The sequence below is a fragment of the Protopterus annectens genome, chromosome 8.part0 (genome assembly GCF_019279795.1).
Source record: "Protopterus annectens isolate FY-2018-M chromosome 8.part0, PAN1.0, whole genome shotgun sequence".
In the NCBI taxonomy this organism is placed as follows: Eukaryota; Metazoa; Chordata; order Ceratodontiformes; family Protopteridae; genus Protopterus; species Protopterus annectens.
In genome coordinates, this window is record NC_056741.1 from 1,874,121,098 (window position 1) to 1,874,135,890 (window position 14,793).

General features: G+C 41.1%; 1 protein-coding gene across 1 annotated transcript in view; it reads right to left on the reverse strand.

Annotated features, from left to right (window-relative positions):
- LOC122808576 (von Willebrand factor A domain-containing protein 5A-like) overlaps window positions 1–14,793 on the reverse strand; it is a 582,047-nt gene that overhangs the window by 160,224 nt on the left and 407,030 nt on the right. The window contains exon 7 of the mRNA XM_044079534.1: window positions 4,257–4,420. Coding sequence (XP_043935469.1) covers window positions 4,257–4,420 — 164 coding nt within the window. The remainder of the gene's footprint in view (window positions 1–4,256; window positions 4,421–14,793) is intronic.

Below are 14,793 nucleotides of genomic sequence, written 5' to 3' on the forward strand. Positions count from 1 at the left end.
ATAACAATGATCACTTAACTATGATTAAATAGCTGCCCTTTGATTTCAAAAACTGATCAGCTTTTCAACACTACCTTGAAAATAATTGCTTTAGGTTTCTATCTTGGACATCTGAATGTAATTATTTTGAATAAATAATGGGCATAGTAATGCATTTAATCTTACTGCTATCAAACACACATCACCCTTCCATCACAAGATACATATGTGATTATTTAGCTGTGGTCATGCAAATGTAATGCCCATTGTATTTATACACTGCCTGATCCCAACCCAAAGATACCGTTTTGCTAACTATATAGACATTTATGTTTTATTATAATCAGCTGAAAGGAACAGCAGTCAATTTAATGTTTTCAGCTTGCCATGAAAAGGAAGTAAATGTGTTTAATGTAAAACATATATATATATATTGTTTCATTGTAAAGAAGTAAATATAATACCCCTTTCCTTCAGAAATGTTCTGATGAAAAAAGTCTGATATTTGATTGTGATAGAAAATGAAAGGAATTTTGGCCACAATAATGTAGCTGAACTTGTTGCTTTTAGACACATGCATTGCTCCTCCTTGATGAGCCATATCAATGATTACATATCAGTGCTCAAGTATATATAAAATGTCTTGCCTTCTCAAATAGCCTGTCTCCCTACCCCATCAAAAATAGATTTGTTTTTGAATATAATAATTGAATGTCATCAAATTGAAAGAAATAATAGCCATAGTAATAAATTTCAACTTGCTGATCTCACAGAATAGTGTGGTGCTGTCCATTAACCACTTCTTCCATCCAAAGTTGCACATAGGTTCATAGGTAGGTACTAGGCTATTGGCCCTAGGGCCTATATAAGCCTAGCCAAAAAGGTACCCTAGCTTTCGCCACCCAAGAAATGTATTTTCCTGTGCCACTGTTGAGCAGAGCCACAGAAGTGATCCCCAGGGTGAATTTCCCATCCAATCATCAAGATTTTTCTTGAAGAGTGTTAATGAGGTGCTTTGTTTGATATAGATAGATAGTTTGTTCCAGAGTATGGGAAGTCTCTGGGACAGGAATCTATCCCTCCAGCATGTTCTGTTTAATGTGGTGACAAGGTTTAGGTCCCTAGAGCATGTAGCTCGGAGGGATTGGGATTTCTTTAAGTGGAGCATGTCCAACAGCTCTGGGTTTGACATAGCTTTGTATGTTAGGCAGAGATCGCCTCTGAGTAGGCAATATGCGATGGAGTAAAGCTGGAGTTTTTTGAGAGGGTCTGCGTAGGGCATCTGTTTGAGGCTGTTAATCCTCTTTGTGAGGTATTTCTGCAGCCTTTCCAGTATTTATGTTACTGTTTCACTACACAGTATCCCCTCAGTTCACTAATATGTCACATGATATACCTTACTCTAACAATCTTTAACCCCATATCAATCCTCTCTTAAATTTTCCATCACTGTTTCATTGCAAATAAATCCTTTCAACTCACTATCAAGCTACATATAACATTCTCCTTTCACATAACACCACTACCTAATGACCCACACCATTACCAACTTCTAATCCTCTCCTCTTCTATTATGATCATAAGCCACATATTCACAATCCTATTTCTTACTGCACTAGCACACATCTCAAGTTACCACACCAATCACCCACTAAAATACACTATTTCCACCAACCTTGATGTACTACAATTCTATTTTCAGTTCACATTGCTTGTCTGAAAAAAACATAAATACAGTGACTGAAACTGTAGACTCATTTAAGGACCTGGGTATATGGGTAGATTCACCTATGAGTTTTTCTAATCATATCAACCAATTGGTTAATGATAGTTATAGAACTATAGGTTGCATAAAAAGATTTATAAAGTCCAGGAAATTAAAAATAATGAAGTTGTTGTTTGTTAGTTACATTAGACCCAAACTTGAGTATGGAATAACAATATGGCAACCCTATAAGAAGACAAGCATGAGTAAACAGCGGAAATATACCAAGGGCATTCATGGATGTGAAAATCTAAGTTATTATGAAAGACTAAGATATCTGAACTTGTACAGTGTCTCTTATATATATCTATGAGGACATCTTATTCAGGAATATAGGGTATTTAGGGACAACTACCTCTGGGAATGTTTAGGGTTATCAGAAAGTACTAGAGGATCATCATATAACCTGTGTAGAAGATTATATAGGAATGAGAAGTGTACTAATTGGTTCTCTGACAGAGTAGCTGATGCATGGAACAGACTACCAAATTACATTAAAGTAAGCACTAGTTTAGATATTTTTTAAGAACAGCCTGGACACTTATTATGGGAATAAGTGTTTTGGTATATTGGCAAGCTAGAAGGACATTTATGCCCGTGCTTGAAATATTTGTATGCATGTATGTATGTAGGTATGTATGTATATTTCCCTTACCAACTAAACATTCTGTATAAATAGATTAAGAACATAACAAGATAGCTTAGGAAAACTGACAAATCAATTTGCAAGCAGCAGGTGAATCAAATCTATTCTATGCACAGAAAAAGCTAGTACAGGTTACCTGATCCCCATATGTTCACTCACAGATCCCAACTCCCTCACAGACTTCAGCAACCAACAAACTGCTACCATCTTAAAAAGTCATTTATCATAGGAAACCTGTCAAACACAGAAATAACCCCAAATAAATAAATAAACTCAGTAAAATGCCAACAACATTAAACATTAGAAATAGATATCTCAAATTCAAATACATTCTGTATCATCATCATCATAGTAATAATAATAATAATAATAATAATAATAATAATAATGATGATGATGTTGATGGAATAGAGCAAAACTAGAATCAGGATGACTGTGACACAAATTAATACACTTTACAGTAATAAAAGCACTAAACACTGATGCACATTACCTGATAAACACAATAAAACACCCAGTAATAATACCTTACGAAAGTTAAAGCATAAACTCGACAAAAGTAAAATAAAACACCGTAGAAGAGGCATGAAGTGAATAACATGAAGCTGAAACAATGGAACAAACATATCAAACAGAAAGCAGCCACTTTAGCATATTGAATTACACACACACACACACACACACACACACACACACACACACACACACACACACACACACACACACAAACAATAAATAATCTGCCAGGGATTGTTTTACTTAAGAGGCATCAGAGTCCACAAAAATAAAACACTGCATGAATACAAAAGCATCAGTATTCACATCAGCCCCTTTTTCCTATTCTGTACATGAGATGGAGTGGACACCAACAGTGACCATCTCCTACAGCTAAGTCTTCACAATGTTAGCTGCTTAGCCCTGCCACAATACATGAATATTAACACAAAAATACAACACATAAGAATTACTATAGAAAACAATTAAACAAGGGCAACAAGTATTCACTTAACAAAATTGTAAACGAACTGTTGAAAACACAAAAAAATGAAGATAAAGGAGCAAACACCAAAACTACTTATACGGATTTATTGTTAGCGCTTTCGTAGAGACAAATATCTTTCCTTCTTCAGACAAAATCCATTTTAAAATCAAGGCTATATTTATACCTTTCCTAATAACGTAATTATACACTTGGTTACAATTAAGTATTTAAAGCAACATAACATCATAACAACTTGTGGTAAAAAAGTGTGCATTAAAAATATATGTATATCAAACGCACTATAATCACAACAGCAGCCCTACCTCAACATATATATACCATACATCTTAATCTATTTTTTTGTGTTTTCAAAGGGCAACAAGTATACTATAAGCTAAACCAAAAATGATGTGAGGAATTGGAGCATTGCTACTTACATATGTTTTTTCACTTCCTTGGCATTGTCACCAACATTATTACATTTTGGGGTGCAGCCAGCATATCACAAACTAAATCAACATAAAAATGACATTACTGCCTACATATAGTTCTTGAAGATTTCACCAAAATGATTACTCTTGTGAATATTTGTTGGGTTGTCTTACCTGGAAGGCAGTATAAATGTTTATGAAGCACTGTGCTACTGATATGTTAGTTTCCTCATCATCTTATCTGAACCCATTCACATGTAAGAACCCATGTAAACTATTGTGTACTATTAGGACCCATTTATAACCTGAGCATTGTAACAGCATGCAGCAGTTTGACAGAAGGGTCCCTTAAATGACTACTCTGAAAATTTCAGACTGTTTAGCACAGTTAAAAAGTAACAACATTGTATGATTATCAGTTAGATAAAATGAGTGAAACTTATGATCACTTACCTTTGCAGTTTCAATCTTGGTTTTCTCAGATGTCCGTCTAATCAGGTTTGACATGCTTCCAGACCGATCAACAACAAAAATAAACTCTTGGTAAGTATCTGTACTGTCAGCTTGAATGTCTGGATATATACACAGTGTCACAATTGGATCTGCCATTATGGTTCCTAAAGAAGGAAATAGAATCATACAAGTTTTGTATGTAAATGCTCAAACAGCTACATAACTAGAAAGGTAATGAGGTTTAGGGTTGTAGGCTCTAAATATTAGTTATTATTACCCATATTAGATTTACAAACTTCATTAATAGACACACACGCACACGGATGTATACACAAAGCCTCAATATTTCACTACAAATTCCCTCATATGATTTCTTATAATTAGTCTTGTATAGTTTAATATGTGTCTTATAAAACAGAGTAGCAACTGAATTATTTAACTGGCTAAATGGAATCTTTTATTGATGGTAAGCTACAGTTAAAACTGATCATGACCGATTCAACTAATACATTTCAAAATTAAAAAAACGAAAAAAACTCCCAGCCCAGTGCCAACATATGAACAACAGAATACAAATTTAGATATGCATGCCCAAATGACATTGAACACATTTAAGTTGCTGTTGTGTCTTTCGGCTTATCCCAGATAGGGGTCGCCGCAGCGGAACTCCGGTCCGCTAATGTTTGGTAGTGGATTTGTACGTGCCGAGTTACCAGCTCTGAACACATTTAAGTATATTTTCTAAAAACCCTAGAAAATAGAAGTAGAAAAAGAAATGTTGGTTCCTTGGTACAGATGAACAAAACAATATAAAGAGATGACTTGAATACACTCATGACCCAAGTCCTGAAGGAGGAAATAGGGAATGTAGGTTTGAGAGGATGAAGCCAGCTTGCCCATCCTGGAGGAAAGGAAGCAGATAGATTTGCTCCTGTAGTGACACCCAGGAGACAGTGAGAATTGCAGCAAATCTCAGCAGCAGAATTTGGGTTGTAATAGGAACTTGCACATGTAGCAAATGCTGTAGCCAGTGATTGGAATATTTTATATTACACATGTTCAGCAAGCTGGTAATGTAACTGATCTGGTCAGCAGCTGTGTAGAACTGAGGGTAAGGAAAAGCAGAAATACATGTTAGCTGTCTGGATATGGATGACAGACTCCCACAGCTTACTCTGGCTTGAAAAGGAATGAATTGGATGCATGAGTTATGAAATACAATGTTTTGCAGGAGGCAGCTAAGATAAACATCATTTGTAAAAAAAGTAAATAAAACAATGCAAAACCATATCATCTTTAACACAGTTTTCTAAATATTGACAGCACATGCACAACTATGTTTACTGGCATACACAAGCACAATCAATAGCAAAACTTTCATGCTCATTGTAAACAAAAGAAACCTACAGCAATGATAAGGGTCAAACTTACTATGACGTTATTAAAAAGGTAGGAAACATGTTTTTCTATAACTGTAGTATAACACTTATAATCACTGCCTGATCATCAGTAATAGTGTTGATACTTATTCCAGAAGAAATGTAACTAAAGGATAATTTCCCATCTAACTGTAGGATAAGTTCCCGTCACCAATGGTCAAGTGCTCATTATACATTTAAAAAAATGTTGTGCAATTTAATTAATTTTGCTTAGAAAAATTGGTATAGTGAATTAGTAATCCCCTCTGGACACCAAATGTTCACAAGGGGGATTAATGTACAATAAGAGCTTGGCAAAATGAAGTAGGTCTGATCTGGCACAAAAACTGATTTAGCAGCTACCATTTTCTATTCCCTTGATACCCTTGCTAACTGCATTAGTAAGAGGGAGGGAGACAAAAAAGGAAGTAACTGCAGCATCACTTACAAGGACCAGACATTTCCTATCCCTTTATTAACTTCTCCTTCTTAAAAAACTGCAGTTAGCGACTCAAGTAAAAAACAAACAAAAAAAAAAACAGATCTAATATAATTAACTGCAACAGCAACAGTTACAAGTAGATAATAATGTGTGTGTGTGTGTGTGTGTGTGTGTGTGTGTGTGTGTGTGTGTGTGTGTGTGTGTGTGTGTGTGTGTGTGTGTGTGTGTGTGTGTGTGTGTGTGTGTGTGTGTGTGTGTGCGTGTGTGTGCGTGTGTATTGATATTGGACTAAACTGCATCTGACAAAAACAAAGACATAGGTTCATAGATGTGTACTAGACTAATGATCACAAAGGCCATTTTAAGCCTAGCTATGCATCCCAAATCTGTAACAAGTTCTGTTACCATTGATAACTAGTCTAGTCCAGCTACAGATTTGCTGAATCCAGGACTATTTGTAAGCTTCTGAGCCCCCCAAGCCTTTCTGTGTTGGAGGTGTTGGAGGGAAGCCTTCCAGCTTATCAGTGGGAGTGGTAAGTACTAGGTAGCCTATCTACTACAAGAGGAGTGTTTTTTGGCCCAGAAATTGTAGTTTACTGACCATTTGGGCAGTTTTTTTCCATCTCTTTCAACTTTCTGGTTTAAAAGCTCACATCTGCGCTTGATTCCCACCTTTCCTGTAACTAATCTAGTCCAGATACAGATTTGCTGTATCCAGGACAGTTTGTAAGCTTCTCAGCAGTGCCAAAGTCTGCTCTACAGCTTTTCCCGTAGATCTGCTAGTTCTCTCCCCTCCTTCACTTTTATTAGCTTATTAGTTCGCACTTTACCAGACTTCTTATAGCAATTATTGTAGCACACAAAAGTGCTACCAACACTAAAAGTTCTACAAAGAAACAGCTCCAGTACTTATTAATGCCCACCCCTCCAGCCATGTCTAAAGGTTAGTTCCCTGTGCTTTTTTATATTAACCTGGTGAACTTGGGCATCCTGAGACAATGTAGCAACTGCCTCATGTAGACTGACAACCCTCTCCTCTTACGCCCCAACACTGAGACTTGTGAGAAATGTGCTTATATATCCAAATTGGAAGCCAAGGACTCTCCAGCCAAGACCAGAATAGCTGGTCAAGAGGAGAAGGTCAACACTTGTACCACACCACATTCAACACATAGCCCTTCAGAACACACACCAGCATTACCTTCACATAAAAACACAAACCACACACCCACCTTCGCGGGGGCTCTCAATAAAAATCTAACCAAACAGCAGAAACCTCCAAGGCAGAAATGCACTCGACCACCACAACACAACACTAATCATGAGACACATAACTCTCCTAAACAGTGTGCCACTCAACCAAAGCCCCTGAGGCAAATCATCATGCCCAACACACTAGTCATAGGTGACTTGATGGTGAGGCATGCTGATGTACCACTCACTAGGTTGAATAAGGAGAAAGTAACAGTCAGCTGCCTGTCAGGTGCCAGGATCTGCCACATAATGCACACACTCAGGTCCCTCAACAACAGGTACAAATATGACTCTGTCATTGTGCACGTGGGTGTGAATGACCGGACATGTACCTCCCTGGACTACATGAAGAGAGACATGGAGGAGCTCTCGGATTATGTAGCCCAGGTGAGTATGGTCCTAGCCCTGAGCAGCATCCTACCATCACCCGGAATGATACCACAGTATAAGCAGAAAATTATTGATTTCAACAACTAACTAAGTTTTTGGTGTCATTTTAAGGGGATACAGTATCTGTCTGCCTGGGATGACATGATTGACAGACCTCAATGCTTTGCCAGAGATGGTCTGCATCTGTCAACCCTGGGCTTCCGTATACTGGCCAAGGCTTTTGCCACCCCTATAGTGCCTTTTTAGGCGGTGTTCCAAATGACCAAATTACCACTGTAACAGCTACAAACAAATGCAATCCGAGGGTCATGCTGCTCAATGTTAGAAGTCTAAATCTCAAAATGCACTTGCTCAAAGCACTCCTTAAAATGAAGAACATCACCATTTGTGCTGTAACAGACCTGGTTCAAGGCAGCAGAAAGCACCCCTGCACTACCAGGCTATAACTCATTCCACACCTTTCGACCCCAGAATGTGGCCCGAAGCTCCAAAGGTGGGGGTGTTTCCATATTCATAAAGGATGCGCACACCTCCAGACTGGAAGCCCAACATAACGCATCTGAGATACTTCAGGTGCAGTGAACATTAGGTAAGACAGCGATTCAGGTTGTAGCCTGCTATAGGTCCCCAACCACAGCCCAAGACTCAGACTCCACGTTCCTAAGCACCCTGGAGAATATTAGGGTTCAACCTAACACTCATACTGGGCAACTTCAACTACCCCTCCATTAACTGGGAAAACTACTCATGTACCAATACACTTGCCCACACTTTCTGGAATTCATTAATTACAAAGCCAGTGTGCCCAACAGTCACAGCCCTTAAGACTAAACAACACACCTGATACATTTGTAATAGGTGACTCTATCGTCAGGCACACTGACGTCCCACTCACCAGGCTGAACAAGGAGAGGGTCATGGTGAGCAGCCTGTCGGGCGCTAGGATCTGCCACATAACACAAGCACTCAGGTCACTCCAAGGCAAGTACAAATATGACTCAGTTATTGTCCATGCTGGTGTGAATGACCTGAGACATACCTCCCTGGACTACATGAAAAGAGACATAAAGGAGCTCTCTGAGCATGTAGCCCAGGCCGGTATGACCCTGACCTTGAGTAGCATCTTACCCTCACCAAGAATGATGCCACAATATGAAGACAAGATGATCAATTTCAACAATTGGCTTAAGTACTGGTGTCATTCAAAGGGGATCCAATGCCTGTCAGCTTGGGATGATATGCTAGACAAGCCACGATGCTTCGCTAGGGACGGCTTGCACCTGTCACCCCTGGGCTTTCGGATATTGGCAAAGGCTCCTGCTACCCCCATACTGCCTTTTTTAGGCAAGGCTCAAAAGACAAACCCATCTCCATAGGTATCACAAGGGATAAGAAACTAAGTGTAATGCTACTCAACGCCAGAAGTCAAAACCTAAAGATGCATGCACTCGAAATTCTCCTTAGCATGCAGAACATCGATATCTGTGCAGTAACAGAAACCTGGTTCAGGGCTCTCGAGAGCACCCCAGCACTACCAGGTTATACCTCATACCATGCTTTTCAGCCCCAAAACTTGGACCAAACCACAAAAGGAGGGCGAGTATCGATATTCATCAAAGATACCCACACCTCCAGGTTGGTGGCAAAGCACGAAGCATCAGAGACTATCCATGTGCAACTAACAGTGGGTAAAACTGCCTTCCAGTTTATAGCCTGCTACAGACCACCCTCCCAAACCCAGGAACCCCAATCGGCCTTCCTGAGAACACTGGAAAATATGAAGGTCTCTCCAAACACCATTATATTGGGCGACTTCAACTACCCAAACATAGACTGGGAGCATTACTCTAGCTCCAACACCCTAGCCCAAAGGTTCCTTGAATTTATAAACTCAGATGCTATGGAACAACGTGTTACCACTCCCACAAGAGGGGAAAACATACTGGACCTGATCATCACCAACATGGGGACTCTATGCTCCAGACCAGAAGTGTATCCCTCACTGGTAAGATCAGACCATAAACTAATCTCACTGGATATTCACATCCCGACCCCACCCCCTGCCCAGAAAACCACAGTGAAAAACTTCTCTAAAGCAAATTTTACACTCCTCAAAACTGAGGTGGAATCCTTCAAAGCCCCCAGGCCTGTGGAAAATACGGCCCAGACCGCAGAATCCTTTATAAACGCATTCTATGAACACCTTCAGGAATGCATGGATCATGCGATCCCAAATAAAACCAAGACCCAATCATCCAAAGGCAGACGTCCTGTCTGGTGGACCCCAGCCATAAACAAACTATACAATAGAACAAGGAAGCTACTAAATGATAGAGCAAAATCCCAAAAAGGGAAGGCATCATTGATCAGTATTAGCAAAAAAACTACGGGCACACATAAAATTGTCTAAGGCCAGCTTCAAGAGAAAAATTGCACAGGACACTAAGGATAATCACAAGGCTTTCTTTAGTTATGTTAGGAACCTGGGTGATAATTCCCAGATATGCTCAGAATTAGTCCAAAATGACAAAAAATACACCAAACCCACAGACATTGCCAACATCCTAGCTGACAGGTTCAGCGCAAACTTCTCCCCCCCCCACCACCAAAAGGGCAAATATCTATCCCAGCAGAGTGCTGCCCCCCTGACATCTCAGATGCTCAGGTAAGAGCCGCCCTCTCCAAAGCAAAAAACACAGCATCAATGGGACCAGACAGTGTCCCGGGCTGCGTCCTACATGAACTCTCAGTAGAGCTAAACCCAAACATAAAACTACTGTTCAATTTCAGCCTTACTGCAGGATATGTGCCCAAAGAGTGGCGTACAGCAACAGTGGTCCCTCTCCATAAAGGTGGTGCCTCAATGGATCCTGGAAACTATCGCCCCATAAGCCTGACTAGCTTGGTCTGCAAAGCTATGGAAAGGATCATCATGGACCTCATAAATAAAGATATTGGGGACCTACAAACACTGGATCCTACCCAGTTCGGCTTTGTTAAGGGCAGATCCTGCCTCTTAAACCTGGTTGATTTCTTTGAAACAGTCACCAAGGCCATTGCCGAGGGGAAGGTGGTCCACACAGCCTACCTGGACCTCGCAAAAGCCTTCAATAGAATACCCCACTCGGGCATTATAGATAAGCTCACCAGCTTAAATATAAACCCCTATGTCACTAGATGGATTGCAAATTGGCTCAAGGACACAACCCACATGGTTAGAATTGCTGGAGCCATGTCAGACTCCAAACCAGTTACAAGTGGTGTCCCACAAGGCTCAGTCCTGGGACCTCTCTTGTTCGGTATATATTTCTCGGAGGTACAGGCCAACACGGAAGGACAGTGGCTGACCTAGTTCGCAGATGACTGCAAACTGGGCACCATAATCGACTCTCCAGCCGACACAAACATCCTCCAAAAGGGCCTCATAGAAACAGACAACTGGTGCCAAAGCCATGGCCTCAAGCTAAATGCCAAAAAGTGTATAGTCATCCCCTTTGGCAAAAACAAAGTGCCCACAAATTACCACATAGGTGGTAATCCATTAAGTACAGAAGAAGTAATTAGGGACCTGGGGACCCAAGTTGATAGCAATCTCTCATTTGACAACCACGTGGCCAAAGTGGTTAGAAAAACATTTTATATAGCCCACCTAATCATGAAGGGATTCACATCTAGATCAGGGACGCCATCGTGCCTCTTTACTCATCCCTCATCAGGCCCATAATTGAGTACAATGCCCCTTTTGGGATGTACCTTACCAGACACCTGCAGCACCTGGAAAGACCCCAAAAGTACCTCACCAAGAGGATCAAAGGGCTCAAACAGATGCCATATGCTGCCCGGTTAAAGAAACTCCAGCTCTACTCAGTGGCATACCGCCTGTTCAGAGGCGATCTGTGCCTGACGTATAAAGCCATGTCCAACCTGGAATTAATGGACATGCTGCACCTCAGAAAATCCAAATCCCATCGAGCTACACTCGAGACTTGAACCTCAGCACTGAAATAAATAGGACATGCTGGAGGGACAGATTCATAACCCAGAGGCTCCCTTCACTCTGGAATAAAATCCCAGTCCAGGTTAGGCAGAGTCCCTCATTGACTCTCTTCAAGAGGAATCTTGATGAGTGGATGGGAGATCGTAGGTTTACCCTGGGTATCACTTCTGTGTCACTGTTAGACAGAGGCACAGTATACTAACCTCGAAAAAGGGCATAGCAAAATAAATTTAAAATGGGTGGCGAAAGCCAAACACATTCTGGCTAGGCTTATAAATGCCCTAGGGCAGATAGCCTAGTATGAACCTATGAACCTATGAACCTATAAACCAATGCCCTGGACCAGCTCGTTCTTACCCTCACTAGAGGTAGCAACATCCTTGACCTGGTCATTACTAACATGGGCGACCATTGCTCTACACCAATAGTCAACTCCTCCCTGGTTAGATCTGATCACAAACTAATCACCTTGGAAATCCACATCCCTCCCACCATGTCAACAAAGGTAACAACCATGAAAAACTTCTCCAAAGCTAACTTTGGGCTCCTAAGAACAGAGGTGGCTAACTTCACGGCACCCATGCAAATGGAGAATAGTTGCATGACCGCCAAATCATACACCAATGCACTGTACGAATACATACACAAATGCATGGATCTCGCCATACCCAATAGAACTAAGATGCTCTTCTCAAAAAAAACAAAGCCAATCTGGTGGTTCTCTGCCATAAATAAACTTTACAACAGATGTGGAATAAGGTGAAGTCCCAAGACTGGAAAAACTCCTTTATCAGTCTCAACAAAAGGTTGAGATCTCTCATACAATCCTCTAATTCTAGCTATGAAAACAGAATTGCAGCAAATAGCATAGACAACCACAAGGTCGTCTATAGTTATGTAAAGAATCTCCATGGCAATACTCAGATTTGCTCTGAGCTACTGGACAATGGCACCTCTTATACCGAGCCAAAAGATATTGCAAATATACTGGTGGACAGATTCAGTGCTAACTTTACCCCTCTCTCCCCCACCAAGGACCAATCACAATACCAGTAGATTGTCAGGCACCCAGTATTACTGCTGCACAGGTTAAAACAGCACTATCCAAGGCCAAGAATACAGCTTCTATGGGACTTGACAGCATCCCTGGCTGTGTTCTACATGAACTACAGAGTGAACTGGCACCTCACCTGTGTGCCCTGTTCATTCACAGCCTCACCTCCAGCTTTGTCCCTACCAAATGGCTCACTGCTACAGTCATCCCTCTCCACACAGGAGGAGTGACTACAGACCCTGGAAACTATCACCCCATTAGCCTGACGAGTCTGATATACAAAGCTATGGAACACATCATCGTGCACCTAATAAACAAGGATATAGGGAGCCTCCAAACTCTGAATCCTACACAGTTTGGTTTTGTGAAGGGAAGATCATGCCTGCTCAACTTGGTTGACTTCTTTGAGTCAATCACCAGAGCTGTGGATGAAGGTAAGATGGTTCATACAGCCTACCTTGATCTGGCCAAGGCCTTTGATACCATTCCCACTCAGGAATCATAGAAAAACTTACTAAGCTAAGCATCAACCCCAATATCACTAGGTGGTCTGCAAACTGGCTCACAGATAAAACCCACAGTGTGAAAGTAGCTGACACCAAGTCAGACTGCCAACCAGTCACAAGTAGAGTCCCACAGGTTTCGGTCCTGGGTCCTCTCCTGTTTGGTATCTACTTGTCTGAAGTCCAGGCCAACACAAAGGGACTCTGGCTAAGAAAGTTCACAGATGATTGCAAGTTGGGAGCTATTATTAACTCCCCAATGGATGTTGACATCCTACAGAAAGGCCTCAGTGAGACTGACTTAATTGGCTTAAGCTCAATGCCAAAAAATGTGTCATCATCCTCCTTGGGGAAAAACCTGGTTCCCTTGAATTACCACATTGATGGTAGTCCACTGAACACAGAAGGCATTATAAGAGATCTGGGAACACAGGTTGACAGCAACCTCTCTTTTTACCATCACATTGGCACTGTGGTCAGAATGTCCTTCTATGTGGCACATCTCATTACTAAGGGTTTTGCATCCAGGAAGAAAGAGGTCATTGTCTCCCTCTACTCTTCCCTCATTAGGCCAATCATCGAGAACAATGCCCCATTTAACATGTACCTCACTAGACACCTGCAACAACTGGAGAGGCTGGAAAACTACCTCACAAAGAGGATCCTAGGCCTTAAACACTTGTCCTATAGGGACAGACTAAAAAAACTCCAGCTATTCTCTGTCTCATATCGCCTATATAGAGGCGATCTCTGCTTGACTTACAAAGCCATGTCTGACCATGTCTGTTAGAAATGCTACATCTAAAGAAATCCCAATCCCTCCACACCACACGTTCTAGACATCTCACCCTCATTACCACAATCAACAGAACATGCTGGAGGGACAGATTCATAACCCAAAGACTGCCCATGCTATGGAATAGACTTCCCATATATGTCAAGCAGAGCACCTCACTGGCCCTCTTCAACAGAAATCTTGATGAGTAGGTGGGAAATAAAAATTCACCCCAGGGATCACTCCAGTGGCTCTACTTGACAGAGACATTGGGAACTAAGGTCAGGTGGCACGATGCCATGGTAATCTTATGGGCTAGGCCTGTAAAGGCTCCACGACCATTAGCCTAGTACACACCTATGAACCTATAAGTCTCTAAGCAAGGGCTTGGCAGATGAAACCTTTACAAGTAGGGGCCTGGGATGTGAATCATTTACAGGCTGCCTGTGTCCATTAGAGACATAGGTGCCAAACCAGAGATGAATTTCCTGTTTTCCATCTAATTATCCAAGTTGCACTTGATGGAGACCCTTTTCCCTTAATTCTGGTGCTGTTTTTTTTTTTTTTTTTGAAACAAATACAACCGCTGTGCTCAACAAACTAAAACAATGTACAGCAACCAGTCCGGAAAACTGCCACCACGATGAACACCCAGCTCACAATAAGGTACCACGTATTTCCAAACTGTTCATTAATGCCACAAC